Below are 21,237 nucleotides of genomic sequence, written 5' to 3' on the forward strand. Positions count from 1 at the left end.
AGGTGGAGAAGCCGCATTTTTGAATTGGTTCAGGCTTGTGGCAGTGGTTACGCCGTTCTCCTCCACTTCTCTCTCGCACTAATGAGGGCTCCATGGTCTTAGGCAAATTCTCCAGGCCTTTGCTTGCTTTTCCCATGAGGTGAAACCCTCTCTAACCAACAAGAGAGCTCTACCACTGAGCGATAGAGCGAAAAAAAGATCCTTAATTCACAACTGTATTGTAGTTGCTCAGTGAAAAGCAGCCATCCTCAACCCCCAAATAAAACCAACCTGCACTAGCACCCTGACTGACTCCCCAAAGAGCTCTACTACACACATTTGACCACACGTATAGACATTTTACACATTACATACATATTACATATTTATTTTTCATTTCCCAGATTATAACTGTTAATTGTATTGGAGAGAGCATTTGTCACAGGATCAGAAACCAGGCTCAGTCACTAGGGTGCCAGAGCAACGTGTCATTTACGACATGACTATTTATAAAGTGCTGAAGTGTAAATAATACTTCAAAGATTTAAGTTATAAAGTTGATCTTTTCTCTCCACAGCAGAGAAGAAAGCACCATGGCACCCACCTCTCTTGCTATTCTCTGGGATTTTGGGATAATGAAACAATCAAGGGATTATGTGCTGCCAGTCAAGCACTGCAGATCTATCAGGAAGAAAAACAATACTGTATTTCACTGTTCGCCACTTGTCTATGCAGTGACAGAGGCCTAAGGAGCTGCTGGGAGGTAATTACTGTATGTTTTCACCACACAAAAGGAAGAAAGAACTGACGTAAAATCCTACACCCAGGCCAGACCTCTCTGCTCCATACGCCTCTGGCGACTGGCCGTCCAAACCCTAAATCCTACACCCAGGCCAGATTTCTCCGCTCTACATGCCCAGGGCGACTGGCCCTCCCCTCCCTAAATCCTACACACAGGCCAGACCTCTCTGCTCCGTACGCCTGTGGCGACTGGCCATCCTCTCCCTCTGTAGTCCTTCATGAATCACGATGCCTGTCTGTACTGGCCCCCCAGTGGTTGGAACCAAACGGTGTTCAGGACAGCAGCATCTTCAGATGCAAACTGAAGACCCACCTCCTCAGACTACACCCCATCCCATCCCCAGAGGTGGAAAATCCAGGTGCAGAAAGTAAAAAATCCTCCCCGGTATTTTGTTCCAATCACTTGGATTTCCTTATCAGCACAATTCCTCAGGCAGGAGGTAGAACTAATTTGTGAAATCAGCCGGCTGAGCTCATGGGTGGAAGAAACACATGGCAGGACTTTTAATTTTCTGACCCCTAGACTTTCCACCATTCGTAATATTCAGCTTATGGAATTTTTTATGGTCTCAGGTTTCTCTTCTTAGGGCTTGGTATGGATATACAGTAATGCTATTACTGTAAATCACGGGAATGCACTTATGTTCCCCTGTACTGTAAACTGCTCTGGATAAGAGCTTCTGCTAAATAAGGGTAATGTAAAACAGCAGTAAATGTGTGCATAACACAGCACAAGGGCAGGTATTGAGTAAAAAAGCAATAGAGAGAGAGACAGAGACAGAGAGATAGGCATACAAAGAAAGAGGGAAGGGAAAAGGGAGAAAAACAACAAACAAATGTTTACAGAGACTCTTATATGCTATTTTCATAATTCATACGTGCTCCTTGGTGAATGTGTTAATTTGGTAATAGCATTATTGTACCTGGAGATTAATGAGGGGGAGATGAGCAGCTGGAAAATTCTTCCATTTGCAGGAGCAAATGCACAATACCATGGAGGCCTCTCCAACAATTCCATGCAAGTAAATTGGGAATGAATATGCATGACACAGACTACAACTGGTCTTCGTGCAACGCAAATCACTGCTTATTTTGTCAATGCCATCTGCCTTTCATTTTAATCATGAATCAATATGGCTTTTCTGCTAAACTATCTACTAAATGGATGCATTTGGGCAGGAAAATAAAATAAATAAATAGTACAACATTTGCAAGATATTCTGTTCACGTTGATCAGGTGATCGATGAATACTCTACAAACCTGTCAATAATGCCAGAGCCTTTTGACAGACGGAATTGAAAAGATCAGATCATAAGGCAGGTGTAGCACCGATACCAGAAGCATACTTGTAAACAGAGGGTTGCACAGCTCTGAGGGTTGCAGTACCCTGATGCTGTCCCCTTGAGTAATTCATTTAACCTGTTTAAAATTTCAGCAAATATTTTGTAGTACAGCCAAGTACTATGTACAAACACGTCCCTGGAATGAGACATCTGCTACGGAAAAATATATTTGAAGCAAATTAAAAAAAACAAAGAAATTAACTCTTCTCTATCACAAATATAAACAACACCACCAGAGTACAAGTCTGAGGGTGCTTTGATGTTTGCTTTTAGCTCGAAGCAAAGAGTTTAATTTTTATTGAATTACAATAAGCACATTATGCAGGTTTGCCTTCAAGAGACTTATAGGACACTGGCCCGTACTTTAATTAGATATTCTCAAATGCAACCTATGTTTCTAAATAGCCGTAGAGAGAGAAAAGTGAATTTAGCAAGGGCTTGAGCTTTGACACAGTTATTTCAGAAAAAGGACTCTTGTCCCAATGTCACTACAGAGAGACTGGCATACTTGAAGAAAAAAGTGGCTACAAAATTAAATGAATGTGGCAGACTTTGTCCAAGATAAAACTGTGCAAAAAATGTAATGTAAAAAATGTCAAATACATTTGCACTCAAAATAAAGAGACTTTGTAATTTACACAAATGAAATGACTGGAAGTCAACACAAGCACACATACACATTATAATCACATTACACTGCAGTCACTTTGAAGACATCTTCATCTAGAGCAACTTGCAGTCTGTGCTGGTAGAACATAAACACAGACGCAGACATAGATAGACACAGACACACACACACACACACACACACACACACACACACACACACAGAGTCACCCACACGCACGCACGCACACAGCCGTCTACCTACCGGTGGCCACACACACATAAAGAGTGTGAAAAGACAACACTATCTGTATCTGTTCAACCTGCGCTTGGAATGGGGGATGGGGGTTGGTACCAACAAACTGCCGATGGGAGGTGGGTTCTGTTTGTTTTTTCATTGTTCTTTAAGAAACGTTTCAGTCAATGTCATGTGGTGGAAAGTCCATTTAATGCTTACTTTTTTTCCCCAATCTCTATATATTCCATGTATCACTGATCAACCTCAGGAACAAAAAAAAAATCTCTATACACTGCATTACCTGTGCATTTCTGAATAGAGCATTCAGGATTGGATACGCACATACGCACTTGTGAACATGCACACAAACACACATGCACGTAAGCGTGCGAAAAATAAACGTGCAAAGTGTGCTGGGTGTTTGGCACACCTTTTTGGTGAAGGCCAGATTTATCCCAGCTCAAGCGACAGAACGGATATCCTTCAGACTACACACACGCTAGGTTTCTGCTGAACAGATCTTTTTTTTTTTACAAACTTAGTGTTTCGGTAAAGTCTCTCAGAAGAAAGCAAATACACCAGACAATGTTCGGGGGGAGGGAGAGGATTTCCTGTTATTTTGGAAGAGAAATGGAAAAACATTTCACGGACAATGCTCTTTGTCACCAGGCTGAAGGCAGCCAGCGATGCTCGGCTCACTAGGGTGTGACATTACAGTTTAACTCCCTGGCATACTTCCTTTTCTCCATGACGACACACTGCTCCCAAGATTCCCACTAGATAAGCCTAGTACCCTTTCCAATAGCCTCTGACATAACGCTCACCTACATCCACGAGCATCTGCCTCAGTAGCTGGGCTCTTTACATTGATGGTTAGTGTTCAGTAATGGGAGAAAATGCAGGTCTCCTGAGTACATGGAAAATGCTCCATTCTCAACTGCAGGGTGTACACTTTAAGGAAATTTACCTGATACAATATTTAAAAAAAGAAACCAATTCTAATCAGCATAGCAAATCATTCACAAAGATATGGGGTTCTTTAGATGTTCGATGATGAGATACTCCAAAATTTGCAGGCAAGATTTGGATCCTCGAAAACAAGATCCGATAAATCACTAACCTAGTTTCAAACAGGACACATATCAGAAAGTCTCCTGGATTTGCTTTCTCAGGTGTAATTTAGTGCGCAAGACCAGCTACCCTCAATTGAACTGGAGTAAGACAACCCCCTGGTCCAAAGTGAAGAAATAAATCCTCAAGCTATGCACGATCACATGGAATCTGTATATATTAAACCAATACATGTGTTTAACGTAATATATACTTAAAGAAGTCACATATATATTTTTCATAAGAAAGTATAGCAATGGTACCATGCATAATTTTAAACAGTGCCCCTTTAGTTGTACGATATACATTTTCAATAGCAAATTACAGGGTGGGATTACTCAGTCACTACGATTGTAAACTTAAAGATTTTAAACTCTTATGATGAGTGTACTAGCCTAACAAGAACAAATTGAACTTACACTCCCCCCGTTTCTAGTCTTCATTATGATAATGTCAGGGTGACCCCAGCCAGTTATTGTTATTGGACTATGAAGTCTATGTAACACTTCAAACACTGAACTTCAAACGTAGGACAATGAAATGCAGTCATCCTCGTCAAATCAAACTTCCAGGAAAAAAAATATCAGGCTAATTAATTCCTCCTCGACTAAAGCAGAAACAAAAGCATGGATTGTTTCTAAAATAAAGACAGAGCAAAGGGTCTGTCTGCTTGTTTTTCAGCTGGTTTTGCAAACTAGTAAAAAAACAAAACAAAAAAAAAACAAATGTCTACTTATTCTGTCTCTGTCTCATTCTGTTTATCTTGAAAGCTCACTCTGAGGAAATCTTCAGGGGCATATGTATATATTTGTCTAAGCTATCGGTACAAAAGCAGTGAAAAAGTTTTACACATCTCCAGAGATAGATTATCAGAATGACTAGGGACGCTCCCAGGCCTTCGTCTTCAGGAAACCCTGACAACAGTGTAATCTGTTACAAAAACAAATCTCTGGGTGTAGGGGCTTGCATATTTTTAATGTGCTGATCTAAGCATGGTGAAACATCCTGTAAAGCTCACAGTGACCATATTTCTCTTTTTTTTTATATACATACCTGTAATATTCAGTTACCTGACTCCAGCTATACCTGTAACTGACGTACTTAAATAGCTTCTTAATTAAAAATCTTTAAGCAACTCATAGCCTTAAGTCACTGTTTTTTACAGGATGCAGAAGGACCCTCTCACAAGCACTGGGCAAAACCCTGAATAAATGCTTTCTGAAGACATGGGGGAGGAATGAAGTCCTCCAAGGCTAAAATTGCGTGTAATGAAAAAGCAACACAACACAACGTAAAACTCACGGAACTTACAATGGACAGGCCAAGGTTGTCAATATCAAATTCTTTTTTTCTATATTTATTTTATAAGGCAATGAAACTTTGAAAACACAGCAGATATTTTTTAAAAACAGTCTGACATTATTACGCTCTTTCATTGCTTGATTATCCTCTGTAATTAGTGTGTGCTTTGAAACTGTTTATTTTGGCCAGGGGGGGCAGTGACTTCACCACTGAGATATGTACATATGTGTGAAAAATTCTAATTGTATAAATAAAGATGTCCACCAGCAAATAAAAAATAAAATAATCATATAAGAGCACACTTAGCATACCGTACATGGCAAGTTCATGAATGTGATGGGAACAACACTTGTATCTCCAGCATATCTAGGGAAGAAGATTCTGGTGCAACAGATATATCAAGAGTGGCATGGAGCATCTGGCCTGTCTCACACTTCCTGCCTGTACCAGCTGCCTGTTCAAAGACAGGAACAGATTTCCGTGCAGATATGTACTTGTGGAGTAACTTCTCGTGAAGATGTCAGTGAACATCTCCCACATTTCGTGAGGCGTTCCGAAATCCAATATTAGCGCAGGATGTTTCCTCTTATGTTTCCATAGGAACGGTGATCACAGAAAATATGATGTAGCGCCTTGTTATACTGCATGAAAACCGGTAGTGACGGATTTTTGAAAAATTGAATTTAGAATGGAAAAATATAAACACATAATGGAAATATTTTCCTCGTTCAAGAGGATGTCCTGAAGATGTGTGCTTGCGATGTGTGAGCTGGCAGTTTGCATAATTCTTTCTTAGAGGGGCTTATTGAGTTACTGTCCTTCAAGCCCTCTGGAAAAAAAAACACCAATAATTGTCTTTATATTACAGACTGTAACACTGTCTCCTTGCGATAAATAACTACCCTTGTGAGGACCCTAAAGCATTCCGTTGCCTCATCTTTGCCCAAGGGGACAACAGCAACATTTCATACCCACGATAACAATCTGACCACGAGTACAAAGCTCCCCTAAAACGCCATTCTGCCAGCAACACACAGGTTTGAACGGGACATCTGGACAATGAGGCAATAAAGGCAATAAAGCGGTCCGGCCGGGGTCCACTGCTGGGGCTATTTCGGTGAGCAGGGCCAAATGTCGATGGCTAGACCCAGACATTGGTGTCAACCTGTGGCATGCCTAGGAAAAAGAAATACCTCGACCTTATGTAATAGGTTGTGCCGGCATTGCCGGGTAATGTCAAGGACATGACACGAAACCAACTGTCACTCCATAGAGTGCAGGACTACCTTCTGTTTAAAAACAATGTTGGCATGACCAATTCTCCCCCTGAATTTGGAAAGTCCAATTAGCTGTTCACAACCACGTCCCTGCTGTGAGTTCCGCAGCTGTTTTGGGAGAGTGCAGACATCCACGGTTCTCCTCTGAAGCACGTGGTGTCACCAGCTGCTTCTTTTCACACCGCAGCCCACAGACTAAGCTTGCCCAGATCGGAGTCGGAAGAAAACACTTCACCCGCAGCTTTGGTAAGCAGACTTCGGGTGCCTTTCTGACCAGCAGGGATCAGTAGAGAGCAATAAAACACTGATGCCTAACCAACTGAGCCCTAGTATCCCGAAGGCAACCCAATTGTCAATTGCACATCAAACCTGCGAGGCCACCAACCACATTCGCCACTGGCATATCTGAATTTGATATGGGGCTCATCTATGCACCACCACAGGACTCCTTTTAACCAGAACAATCAGCCTTCCTGGACCCTAAAAGCACATCATATTTTTCATATCCGGGTAACAGGTACAGTTTTGGACTCCAAATCTATATTTGGATATAATGCAATATTGCATCGTGCCCTCTGCAGTGAAGAGAAAATGAAAAAGCAAGACTAAATCCATGGAGACTATGAGCATTCTGATGGTGAAACAGTGCACTGTGTCTTCGGTAAAGAAAAAACAAGGGAGACATCCCTGAAACCGAATTGTTTTGTTTTGTTTTTGTTTTTTTGCACAAGTATGCAGCTCGTCATCCTTAACGCTGCTACTTCAGGCTTGCGCCTGTGTCTAGCATGGCTTTCAGGAGTAGAAAACAGCGCCTCCTAGCAGGTCTCGCAGGGACAGTGACAGTCATTATGATAAGGTCAGGTGAGCGTGGGAGAACTGTAGTGAGTTCTTGTACAGTATCTCACACTTTTGCCAGCAGGACATCTGCAAATTAAAAGCACCCTGGTCATCAAATAATACTATATATATAAGCAAGCTGTAGACACATGTTGGAAATGTGTAGGTGAAGCACCACTTATATATATATATCCATATATATAGATCAAACGGGGCAGGTGTATGCGGGGGTATACTTTACACTGGACAGAAGTTATTTCCGATACACCTATGGTGAGAAGATCAAAGTAATACATCAGAACAGTTCTATTTTTTTTTTTTCGCCCATATTTGTCCAGTTTGTAATGCCAGTGCGGGTTCCTTTTGGGCACCCATTTTTGCTGTTCTCTGTAAAACAACAAAAAAAACCTTCCAATGGAAGTGCTGTGTTGCGTAAATGTTTTGTCTGCCACCTGAAAAAAAGAAGACGCTACAAGGGGTGGGGGGTGGGGGGGAGGGGGAGGAGAACACAGGTGCTGTTGCCGTCTGCCGCTATCCTAACTGTTTAGTCCTTCTTTCATCTATTTTTTGCTTCCCTTTGTTTTTCATCTGATAACAGACAGACAGGAGACTGTTTACGTGTCTGAGATACATCTGAAGACTGCCTGATCTGACGGCATGCTTCGGTTAAACCACAGGCCGTACATTTTCTCCACACCGCACAACATGCGTGTACAGAACAAAGAAGACCTCAGAACCTTCGGAAGGACATTGATGCGTGCAGCACCTAGCCGTAAAGATGCGTACCTCCACGCGGCTGCTCGGCACTTAAAAACTAAAGCTGCATTTCAAATCAGTTTGTGATACTACCCCAGGCAGACTTGAGCCTCCAATTGGCTCAGAATGATCAGCCTTGGCAAGCCAGGCCACTCCAGGAAGCATGCAAGGGCTGGCAGACCAGCAGAAGAGAAGTGGAAATCCAGGGGTCAGAAAGTAAAAGTCCTGCCAGGTGTTTCTTCCAGCCATGAACTCCAGCCAGCTGAATTCATCAATTCAGCCAATTCCAACTCTTGGCTGAAGAACTGTGCCAATTAGGAAATTCCAGGTGATTGGAGGAAGATGATGGGGAGGACTTTTATTATTTGAACCTGGATTCTCCACCTCTGCAGACCAGCAATCCTCCTTCTGGATGAAATACTAAAAGATCCCTAAGTGTGGTGATGCTTGGCTGTGGCTTCTTCTCTTTGAATCAGAGATTAGTAAAAGGCCCTTACATTAAAGATTGCCCGGCAAGGTATATCAAAAAAGGGCAGAGGTGGTCATCTGCAGATAAATCAACAATTTTTAAACAGCAGATTACCAAACAAAATGAACTGGGAGCAAATCCGAAATAATCAGTATAAAATAAGAAGGTGGAGGCACTAAAAGGCACAAACGATTTTCTCTTCTTTTAAATATTTTCTTTGTTATCTGGTATGCACTAGCAGGGGCGCCACCAGGGATTTTGGGATGTTTAAATATTTTCTGAGGGCCCTTAGAATCATCCTAACCCCCCACCCCCCCACTTACAGCACCCCTGTGCACATGGCATCTGTCCATCACTCAGCTTTCCAGCTCCCAGACCAGCTTGGTAAAACAGTTCCAACCCTTCCTTTCTTTCCCTGGGTCATCATCAGTGCTAATTAGCGATGAGCGCTCCTAATGGACTGGGTGGTAAAATAAACACATCATCTCCACTGAACGATTCCCAACCCCCCCGGGGAGGAAACGGGGAGCTGTGACCCGGCGCTCTTACTTGTGGCGACGACGAGCGTGCCCGTGGGCGTGGGGATGCGCGTGGGCATGGGCGTGGGCGTGGGCGTGACCTCCACCCCGATATCGGTGGGTTCTGGGGTGCTCCCGTCCTCCTCACCGCTGGGTCCCTCTGTGGAAGGTAAAAGCGTAGAGCACACGGGGGCATTGGCACACACCCTTTCCACCGTCCCATTCCAGGGCCGTGTGCTGGAGTCTCGGGTACCGCAGATGGGGGTGCGTGAATCTCACAGGGGAGTCAGGGTCAGAATTCGGCACTCTCCACTTTCTCGTGATTAATTATTATTTTTTTAATTAAAAAAATTATTATCCCTGGTATTTTATTTTATTTTTTAAATGGCTGGCCGTATTCACAAAACCAGTCTCAAGAGGGCTTGCCTGTCTTCTCTGTAAATTCTTAAGGGCAAGCCCTCACTCTCCTCCAAAACATGTGCTGCTTTCTCTGCGCAGTCAATGTGACTGAGAAGCAGCCGTCACGCACAGATGCCACGGGCAGACTGTCGATGGGGACACAGCCCACAGGTGGCGTGGACACAGTCAGGATTCAGAACCAAAACAAAGCACTTCATTACACAGCGAACCAGCTTCAGGAGGTTGTGTCCCTTTAAAAGCCCAACAAAGTGGTCTCACCAAGAGTGAGTGCGGAGCGATGCGTGAGGAGCTATTCCTCATCAGCTGCGTGTAAATCGGCTACAAAAAGCCGCGTTCGTATGCCGCACCCACCTCCCGAGTAGTCCTCCAGAGCGAAGTCCTCGTCGTCGGACTCGGCGAGAAACCGCCTCCACCGCCGGTCCCCCTGGCCGGCCTCCAGGTCCTCGGGCAGAGCGACGTCACCCCACACCCTGGAGCCGCCGGCGACCTGCAGTAAAACAAGGGGGGAGCCAAACTCTCTTTTTACGGGGGTCAAATTCTCCACTCCCAGCTAACATCCATCAAAAAGCTGTAGAAAAGAGGACCTCAAGCAACAGCTCACCCCCCCCAAAAAAACCCAAAAAAAACCTCCACGAATATCACAACAGGTTTTCCTAAAGAAGAAAAGTACAACCTACAATTCACTGTGGCAGTGTATAAATGGCTGCAATGCAAATGCTGTGTAAAAAGTTGTTTAAGTCCCTCTTTAGGTCCCTCTGGGTAAGAGCGTCAGTAATGCCAGTAGTGCAATGTGCTGGAGCTTATCCCAGCATGCATTGGGCGAGAAGCGGGAACTCATCCTGAACAGGCCACCAGTCCAGCACACACACACACCATTCATACCCAGGGTACATTTAGACTCTCCAATTACATTACATTACATTCATTTGGCAGACGCTTTTATCCAAAGCGACGTACAAAAAAGTGCATTTCATGGTCGTAGACAACTGCTAAACACGGGTTCAGTAAGGTACAATACTTATTTTGTACAGCTATTTCTAGCCGAGAACAGTGAACACTAGCCTGGCCTAACATCTGCAAAGCCAACTAGGCAGAAGAATAAGCTACAGTATTAGGACAAATACAAATTACCAAGAGGTGTTGGGATGGGGCAACATGTAACAAGTGACAGGAAAATGGGTTTTTTTTTATTTTTATTTTTTATAAAAGAGTGATAAAAATTATCAGGCAATAGGCAATAAGCAAATTAGCCTAACCTGCATGTCTCTGTGGGAAGAAACCTGGGAGGAAACCGGAGTACCCTGAGGAAACCCATCTGGACATGGGGAGGACATGCAAACTCCACACATAAAGATGAACCAATGACCTTCTTGCTGTGAGGTAACAGAGCTACCCACTGCCCCACCATGACACCCCCCTGGTTCGAAATTACTCAAGTATTTCAGGTTGTTTGATTTTTTTTTTTTTTTTTTACAAGCTGAAAGGCAATGGCTTTCACAACAACAGCCAACTAAGCCACTGGCAAAAAGGTACACCCTTTCATTTCTATTGCTACTTCAGCCAGAGCAATTAGGTTAGTGCCCCTGCCCAGCTTCCCCTCTGTTACAAGCACCCTCTCTTTGACAACCTCACACACACACACAGACACACACACACACTCCTCCCGGTGTTTGCACGCCCGCCTGGCAGGGTGCCACGCCTGGCATTTCCAGTTGGTACGGCACGCCAGTTCCCATTTCCACCGGGACCCATCATGCCGCGTCTCCCATTTAAACGGCTCCAGCCAATAAAGACCTTGATCTCCCCGCGAAATCCTCCGCTCTCCTGAATGAGCAGCTTGCAATAACAATCCCGGGCCTTTTTCAAAAGGAAAGCGCTGACCGTCCAAATTCTTTCGACGGGAGCCAGTCAACGGACCGTTGGTGTGATCCATCTCCCCCCCTCGCCCCACCCCAAACTGAACTTCTGTGAGTGGTGTCCTTACCCTGTCCAGAGGAACGCGATTTCCTTTGGCCATGCCCAGCAGACACTCACTCTCCATACTACTGATAGGGTGGTTCAAACATCATCAGAATGTTGGAGACTGAAGGAGACTACATATTGAGATCACTATCATTAAGTAAACATGGATTCACAAGGTTTTTGTCTTATGACATCCACTGTGCGCTATTTTTTTTTTTTTCATTTCAGGAATGTTACTTATTATTTCATACATCTGTCATCATTTTTTTTGGTTAAGTAACCAAAATCACACCCCTCGTCCTGGTGATGAAAAATAAGCAAAGCCTTCGCACCACAAAGACAATGATACAGAAAGAGTTAAATGCCACAGAAGCCTTACAGCATGAGAAGAGACAGTCTGCAACTCTTATGATGCTCAATATGATTTCATGTTTATGCACACAAAACAAGCTTTCATTATTGCCATATGCCTGATAAAAAACAGCTGTAAAATTACTCTACACCATCATTTCAGCAGGTCAGAGTACTTCTTGTGTTCTAAATACCAAAATAAATATGTACACACATATGCTTATAATCAACTGTAGTTATTTTTCTTATTAGTGCGTTATTAATATGTTATTGAGACTGTTTATGTGAACGTATATACAATCACACTGTTCTGATGATTCACATGCTCCTTGCCAAATCTTTGGCAATGCAAATGCGAATTTTGTCATGCCAATAAAGAACTTTGAATTTTAATTTACATGCCCATCATTAAATATATAATAAATTATTTAAAAGCCTTTGGGAAAGACAAAGTCAAGAACTATTTAAAAAAAGGCTGTGGGACAATAACAGGAATGGAGAACACACAAACACACACATGCACAGAGTAGTCTGCATAAATGAGCAACTACTTAAGCAACTACACTACTTAAGAACCTTATTACATGACATCATGGCCGCCGCTAACAACTGCAGATGCAAATTGGAGCACTGGGATAATTCGATTGGTTGAGACGCTCCAGATAACGTAAGACAGGGTCTTATTCTTGACTAGATGAATCTTTAGTAATTTGCCACCCCCTGTCCCCCCAGCTCACTCTGAATGTATAGGCAGGCCTTCCCAGCCGTTTGGGGGTGGAGGGGAGGGGATTGGCTGGGATTGGTACACCTGCTGAGAGCAGATGCAAAAACACTCACATCACTGATCCACAGGCCTTTCCCCCCTCCAACCCCCCCTCCCAATCAGCAATGAGCAGAAAGATGAAAAAGGCTTGTGGACTGTGGGAAGCTTTCAGGACGCACAGAATATCGGTTGAGGTCAGGTCCATGGAAGACAGGTCTAAAGAGGGAGTCTCCACTTGCCTTCTCTTGCCACTATACCACAGAGTCCAAGTTACATTAGATAACATTATAGGCATTTAGCAGATACTCTTATCCAGAGCAATACACAGCATTTACATCGCATCCATTTATACAGCCGGATATATACTGAAGCAATGCACGTTAAGTATCGTGCTCAAGGGTACTACGGCAGTGTCCTTCCCTGTGACCTTTAGGTTACAAGACCAGCTCCTTATCCGTTATACTACACTGCCGCCCAGCAGCAGCAGAACTCTTCCTGTGTGAGAAAGGACTGGTGTTTGCAGCTGACTTAGCAGGTTGTGACTGAGTTTGGCATTTCACATCTGTCTGCGCTGGGCACTCAGGCTGATGAATGCCCTGCTGTGCACAGGGTGTTTTTAAAAGCACCACCTTCAGCAAGCCCCAGGTAGCCTTGAACAGAGACCAAAACCGAAAGCAACTACGCTAAGAAAAAAAAAAAAAAAATTCAATGATAATCTTGGTTATCATCTCTTTTCCTGGCAGGCTGTTTCGTCTTGGAAATGCAGGAGCGACTCTTGCCCACACAAACTTAACGTGACCCGTCACGTTTCGCAGACCTGAACGCTGCCTTCCATAAGATAAGGTACAGAGGAGATTTCACAGAATAGAGGCAGTGAAGGGCATAGTGGGTGAATGCCTGACAGAGCCAACTTTTTTCAGGACCAGCCCCCTGGGGCTCAGCCTGCCCATAACTGTTGGTCCAAGTAGGCCCCCCCTGCTAAGGGTCCAAGTAGGCCCCCATTTGCTGAGGGTCCATGTAGACCCCCCTTGCTCTGGGTCTAGGTAGGCCCCCTTTGCTGAGGGTCCAAGTAGGCCCCCCTTGCTGTGGGTCGAGGTGGGCCCCCCTTGCTGTGGGTCGATGTAGTCTCCCCATGCTGTTTATCTATGTGGGCCCCCTCTTGCTGTTGGTCCATGTAAGCCCTCCTGACAGTCTTCATTGCTGCTGGGCAGCTACAGTATAAGTAAGCCCACAGGCGCTAAACAGCCTATATTTACGCGCGCTGCATGCATACAGCGCACCTTTTAAGCTGTCAAGCTGTCTCATAGGAAGAGTGACAGCAGGTATGTTCCGGGAGGGGGACAAAGAGCTGGCAGGAGGTGATGTCGTGAGAAATCAATGCATTTCCCAGCGATTATCTGCAAAGGTATAGAACTGAACATTGAGGGTTGACAGTGAGAACTTCACAGCAGGATGCTAATGTTTGCATCCGGAGGTTTTTGTTTTTTTTTAGCTCGTGTCGGGTAGTGATTACCCATCGTGCCCTTTTCGTTGCTTAAGCTTTGACCTTTGACTCGCCACAGCATGGCCGCAATGTACAGACCACAGTGCACACACAAATGATTAAGCATGTCTGTGAGCTTCCCTCAGACATGCTTAATCCCTTAAGGGGTGAGATCGCAAATATGTGATCAGAATGTTCTCAACTGAACATTCTAATGCTGATGTAACAATCACTACTGGTAATACTGAAAGCAATGGAGTTCTATAATATTGACTTATAATGACTTATAAATAAAAAAAACCTTCCAAAAAAAACCTACTCTTCAAAGGAACACCAGCATTAGACTGTTTTCAGGCTGCCTGTCAATCTAACGAAATTCGGACCAGAGCTCAGTTCTAGAACACTGAATTTTGTAAGAACATTCCAAAAAACCCTCTACTCTTCAAAGGGTTAAATACCAGCATTAGATCTTCTCACTATTTTCAGGCTGCATGTCAATCTAACATAATCCTGACCCGGAGCACGGGAGCATCCAAACGCTTCAAACGTTATTTCTGTGCACCTCGGAAGGGGCCCATAAAAAATAAACAGAGGCGATGCGGACGCACGCTTCCGTGTCCTTAGGTCATTTGTTCCGTCCGCAAGCGCTGAGCGTGCCTCGCGAGTCGCGGTATTTCAGGACTCCGGCGGAGACAATGGCCCTTAAATTGGTCTCTGGCTGCTCATGTGACCTTTGGGGACCCGCTGGGCGCAGCTGTTTGTTCGGGGCGGACCCTGTTCCTGAGGCGCAGCGGTATGGAAAACGCCGCTGTGACGCCACATCCTTTCTTTAGGTCGCGCGCGCGGCTGTTTTGTCCTTTTCAAACCCCGCCGTCGGCCCCAAGAGTCTGGGCGCGCTCAGTTAGACCGCACGGGGGGTGCCTCAGAGCTCGACAGCGGGACAGGCCCCGGCGATGTGGCTCTCTCGTACCTTCAGCTTTAAAAAAAAAAAAAAGTTTTATTTACATGATGTGCCGGCTCATTGTTCCGAGAGACGTGTCGGAACAGCCGCCCCACAAGTGCCCGCTTGCCGAACGCACTGGGGAACACGGTGTGGGGTGGGGCTGGGGGGGATCAGGGGGTCTAATTACAAGCTGTCAGGAGCTGAGATTAAAAGGGGGGAAATTATGAGGACATTGGTTTGTGTTGGCTTCTCCTTCTCCCCAGAGAATAGATAAAACATGTTTTTTTTGGGGGGGTGGGGTGGGTGGGGGTTGAGAGGCAAAACTGCATAAAGGTGAAATCTTATGAAATACATTTATTAACCCTCTCATTTGTAGTTTTATTTTCGATTCATAATAAAATGACAACCAAACGCACATTCGCACACTCGCACTCGCACACCCACACACAAAATATGCACGGTCCCACACTAACATGCGCATGATCACATGTACCGCATATATGGAGAACACAATCGAGTAACGTAAAAACGTACTCACACATACAGCACACCTACACACACATAGTGTATGCGAGGAGGCCAACCCCCACACACCCACCCCCAACCCACCCACCTACACACATACACACACACACACACACACACACACACGCCAGGGGGATGCCATATCACAAAGGGGGGGACTGAAGGTGAGTTGAAAGACAAGCCTCCTGTGGCGTGTGGAAGTACAGTTAGCCGAGCGGGACTCCAAACCGACAGGATTACGAGGGAAGAGAATCAGACATCTCGGGTTTCAGCTGCAGCTAGCGACCGCCCCCCCCCCCGCACTGAACCGTGTGTGTGTGTGTGTGTGTGTGCGCCGCTTCGCTGGGGTTTCAAAACAAACAATCTCAGTCGCTGCAAATAAAATAATTGGAACCATCCTCCACTCTAGGAGTGATATCAGAACTGAAACCGTAGCGGCTTGTTTGTAAGGCTCAAAGCGTACGACCATGTGCTTGCAATTATACCCAGCTTGGCCCTTCTCAACTCAAATCTCTCTATGAGAGGTAACAAAATGCAAACATTTCTGCAAAAAAAAAAAACAAACAGAATTATGGGACAGCAATGAAGAATGTCCTTTTTAGGTATAAAATGCTTTTATACTTTTTCCATTTGCTTCTGACAAAACTTTTCCATAACCCAACAGTCCAAATCTCTCTCAGTCGTTTGAGCTATCCTCAGAAACCTGTGGCATTTTATTGACTGACACTAAAGGGAACTGTCAATCACCCGCCGATTCCGCGACAGCCCAGACTAGTCGAGGCCCGTGTTCAGACAGGCCGCAGCGAAAAACAATATTGTCCCAGCTGCCCTCCGCGCTGCCAGGGAGATTGGCATCAAGGAAACACGTCCTCCAGCGGAGGGGAAGGTCACGCAAGCGACACGGGAATCCGCTTCGCCCTCAGACGTAAAAACATTGTGACCAGACACATATTTCAACTAACAGCGCGCTGAACTTTAACATGGGGTCAAGGGGCGAGATGCGACGCGTTTGAAGTGAGAAAAACAAAACAAGCAGAGAAGCAGGTGACAGGGGTTGAGTGGGATTCCCAAAGTGAAACCACACAAGCAGGCAGATAGCACCCTGCTCTAACCCCCGTGACTAAACCAGCAACGGATGCACTCCCACGCTTATGTCTGAGCTCCAGTGGACTGGCCATTAGCAAAATACAGTGTACATGGACACATGGATGCCAAGGTATACAAAATCCTCACTCAGTATAATGAGTGTCTAGTAGTAAGATTTTTAGTTTATGATACGAAATATCTTTAAATGCTATCACAGAAATCTTTTTTTAACTGACAGGATCTATTAAAAACTGTAAATGGAATGAACCCAAATGGTAAACATTGTTTCAGAAATGCATAGAAAAGATCAAGGGAATATCCCTTAAAACAACAATGTGGCCGACGGTGTCCAGGGTAGCGCATTTTGACTCTCGCTCAGTTTTTTCCCGCTATTGATACTCAGGTCGGTGCTTTTCCTCCGCCAATACCGACAAATCAGGACTCTCCGGCAAACTCATCCATTACATGACATCACATTACATTACATTACAGGCATTTAGCAGACGCTCTTATCCAGAGCGACTTTAGCCGCGTTTCCACCAAAATTACCCGGAACTTTCAGTCCCAGGAACTACTTTACCAGGAACTAAAAGGTTCCTTCAGCCAATGGTTGTCTGCGTTTCCACCGGGGTCTAAAGTACCGCGAAGATTAGGCAAATTAGCCCACTGACGTTGTCGTCGGTCCATCTGTCCTATGATTTCTTCTGTAACCCCATACTACCACCGAAGTAGCCTACATTCTTTTCTAATAACCGGGACAGCCCGGAGAGGTTTATTCCACTTATATACAACGGGTTACCAACAATGACTATATATGGTTACTTTTGTATTTATTGATTTTCATATATCCTCTCAAACACATTCATTAACAGCAGAAAACATGCACAGGTTGTAAACAATTTGCTGTTTTATTACTTTCTCGTTGTCAATTCCATATAGGCTAATCGCAAAATGACAAGAATAGAACGAAAACTCGGACTTGCGTGAAAATGTAAATTAGTAGCGGTACAGCCACCGTTTGCTTTCCTTCGAAGTTACTGCTAGCCGAGCAGCGAAGTGTGCCCTCCAGATGCGAACCATGCACCATAAATGAGTCCATAGTCTTCCTGGTCTTTTCGTGGAATTGAAAAATGGCAGTAAAATTGAGTAAAATTACGGCAGTCTGAAAAAGATAAAGCGAAGATTACTAGAATTAACCTGTTATTTTACCCGGATAAAAAGTGCGGAAGGTGATTTCCAGTTTGCTTGTACTGTATCACCAATGTTAATTATGCAGAACTACCGCATACCTCACATAACTATCAAACGTTTTGAGTCAATTACAACGGGCTAACAAAGAAAATCCGGAAGAAAATATTCAGCAACCGAATTAATCCGTTTGAATGTTTTGGTAGCCTACGTAATATGTTGTCCCAGCACGAATGCTTAGCATTTTATAAAACGAATACTAAAGCAAGAAAAGAACAGAAGAGCACACGTTATAATTCCAAGACGTTGACAAGTTATAACCAAAAGTAGGCTACTGCGCCGCATAACATACAAGTTTGATTTGAAGTTACTATGAAAATAAATTGGTTTGCCGCTGCATATTTTCAAACATGGCGGGTAATGGCGGAAAATAAATACAACACAAATGCTACGAGTACTCGACCAATCAGAAATGTTCAGCGCTGCAAGCTCCACCCAAAAGGTTCCTGTACTTTCGGAAAGTACTACCCCCCGAGCAGGAACGTTTTGGGGGGTAAAACAAAGCCCCCAGAACTAAATTTAGACCCTAGTTCCTGCGGTGGAAACGCACTGAGTTCCTCAAAAGGTTCCTAGTTCCGGGGTATAGTTCCTGCGGTGGAAACGCGGCTTTACACAACTTTTACATAGCATTTACATAGCATCCATTTAAACAGCTGGATATATACTGAAGCAATGCAGGTCAAGCACCTTGCTCAAGGGTACAACGGCAGTGTCCTACCCAGAACCTATGGTTACCCTTCGGTTACAAGCCCAGTTCCTTACTCACTGTGCTACACTGCCGCCACTATCCCTGTCCTCAAGGAAAGGCCCACTGTCAACAAGAACTAACGCAAGACCTTGTTCTGTTCCACTTTCACACAATGCAGCAACCTGACAAAGCAGCCATCTGGTGATCTAGGAGACACCGGGGAGGGCGATTCAGCACAGTGCTTTGTAAACCGCACATTTATGGATTAAAACCACTTTACCAGCAAATACAGAAATTCTAGGGTATTTGTAGACTAGACTGGTGCCGCAAAATAATTACACGTGTTACAATCCCTGTACTAAACTAAACCAAAGTACAAACGAATAGAGTTTCACACCATGACGACGGTCAGCCAAGATGCATTCTGGGACATGCAATACGAAATGCCTACTCTCATCATGAACCAAAGACTTTGAAAACTGAAATCATTGGTACTTAACTTACTTGACTTGATGCTTAGTGTTAACAAAATAAAAACTACCGGGACTTGTATTCACGTTGTCATATAAAGTTGCGTAAGTCGCTCTGGATAAGAGCGTCTGCTAAATACCTGTAATGCAATGCAATGTAATTTCCTTTTAAAAATAAGATAACATAACATAACATAACACTTGCCATAGACTTACTGCCTACCCACACCACCCAAAGAATGCCTTGAACTCAAAACGTCCACTGAGGGAACGGCTGGAGCAAGTGGACAGTTTCACCAGAGAAACCAGTTCAGTGTGTAAACGTGTGAGGAATACATGGCGTACTATTCAGCTGTCCGTGAACCCGTGACCATGCCCACCTCAAAGAAAAGAAAACATTCAGGGGCAAATTTATTACCCAGAATTCCTCTTCCTTCAGAATGAATGGCTGGCGTTCACTGACGGAGGCTGCATTCAGTGTTACAGTCAAAACAGACCGATGAAGGGAGAGGGAAGTGGCGTATAAGGCTAGCAAAGAGAGAAATGGGAAATACCCTCTGCTTCACAAAGCGTTCCGGAGGAAACGTAACGGCCGCTTGATTCTCCAGACGCAGCTCGGTTCTCCCTGCTACACTTCCGACGCAGCCTTGCGTCGTGTCCGGAGCAAATGGAAACATCCTGCAGCTAAAGAGGCATCTTTTCATCTGCTTCCAGCAACTTGTCGCTCCCTAATTTAAATTAAAGTGCTTGACAGCTGCGAATCTGCCTCATTTCAACCCGGTTAACATGAGCAAAATAATAATGCACGGGATGCCGCCGTTGTGGACGGCAACGCCCTGCTGCGCTGCTATGGCGACGGCCTGGTCGTTAGGTGTCTCTTCTGTCACCAGCCGGATCAGAGAACGCCAGCGATCCGTGACCGTTCCTTTTTACGAAAGTGCCCTGGATGTGACCGTTCAGCGCTAACATCAAAGAGAAAAGAAAGAGAGAGAGAGAGAGAGAGAGAGAGAGAGAGGAAGAACGGTCGAGCACAAAAGGGGGCACTCCATCACCCAGGGACGGTCGTGGCACAGAGATGTGGGCACATGCCTGTGACCCCCGCCTTCCCCACCAGCCCGCGGTCGCCCGCTTCAGAGATACCACCAAGAAAAACAAACAAAAAGAAAAAAAAAAGACTTTTGTTCCCTCTGCCAGGGTCAGATAAGCGGTGTGACGGAATAAAATACGGTCTGTTTCCTGTTTCCTGTCGCCTCACGAGTGACCAGCCCTGCAGGGGCCTCAAAAAGCAAAGCACTGAAACCCATGCCACCTCCTAGGGGGGAGGGTGGGGTGCAGTGGTGGGGGGGGAGGGGGCGTAAGCGCATGGTGTTTATTAATGACAGGAAAGGGCCAGTGGCACTGAGCCATCTCTCCATTTGTGCCCCATTTCTGCGTTGCAGCCAATCAACTCTGGCGGAGAGGGACCGCACAATGCAAACCACTGGCGGGAGCACAAAAGGAATGGATGAGACAGCTCTTATCAGTGGCTATCGTGGAAATGCTCCTGCTCAAGTGTAGACACTAGCACTTTTCGAAAAGGCTCTGTGCACATCCTCAAGCCATTCCCGAAGCAGGACGTGAACTCCCAGTGGCTTCACACTGCTTCAAAAAAAACAAAAAAACAAAAAAACAAAACGCATGCTGGAAGACCTCCCTGTTAAACAAATGGCCGGGTTAAACAGGCTAAAGATGGACGGGGCTAACTGTCACGAAGGAAGCGCGGGCAGCTGTGCTTGAGCTCCGGTTGGATCCGGTTCCCCCGGCCGCAGCACGGCCCAGAGCAACGTTAACTCTGACCTCCACACCAGCCGTTCAGCCAGGGCTTTTCTCCTTACAGTACGCTCTCGATCCCAAACCACCGAACCTGCCAGCACCTGCTGCAGCCATCAGCCTGCTGCGTTTCCCCTGCAGCGAGGCACTGCTGGATTTCGGTATCGCATATTAGTCTCTTATTGAGTCGTTTTTTTTTTAAAGTTGATTTTAATTGTATAGTGTTGGTGTGGCTGGTTCCACTACATTATG

At 45.0% G+C, this 21,237-nt stretch overlaps 1 protein-coding gene across 4 annotated transcripts in view; it reads right to left on the bottom strand.

Annotated features, from left to right (window-relative positions):
- Positions 1-21,237, bottom strand: part of LOC135237332 (basement membrane-specific heparan sulfate proteoglycan core protein-like) — a 106,878-nt gene that overhangs the window by 67,678 nt on the left and 17,963 nt on the right. For all 4 annotated transcript variants that reach the window (XM_064304406.1, XM_064304405.1, XM_064304404.1 and 1 more), the window contains exons 2-3: positions 10,009-10,144; positions 9,269-9,397 (exon numbers count right to left, since the gene is read on the bottom strand). In XM_064304406.1, coding sequence (XP_064160476.1) covers positions 9,269-9,397; positions 10,009-10,144 — 265 coding nt within the window. The remainder of the gene's footprint in view (positions 1-9,268; positions 9,398-10,008; positions 10,145-21,237) is intronic.

This window comes from Anguilla rostrata, chromosome 13 (genome assembly GCF_018555375.3).
Source record: "Anguilla rostrata isolate EN2019 chromosome 13, ASM1855537v3, whole genome shotgun sequence".
Classification (NCBI taxonomy): domain Eukaryota; kingdom Metazoa; phylum Chordata; class Actinopteri; order Anguilliformes; family Anguillidae; genus Anguilla; species Anguilla rostrata.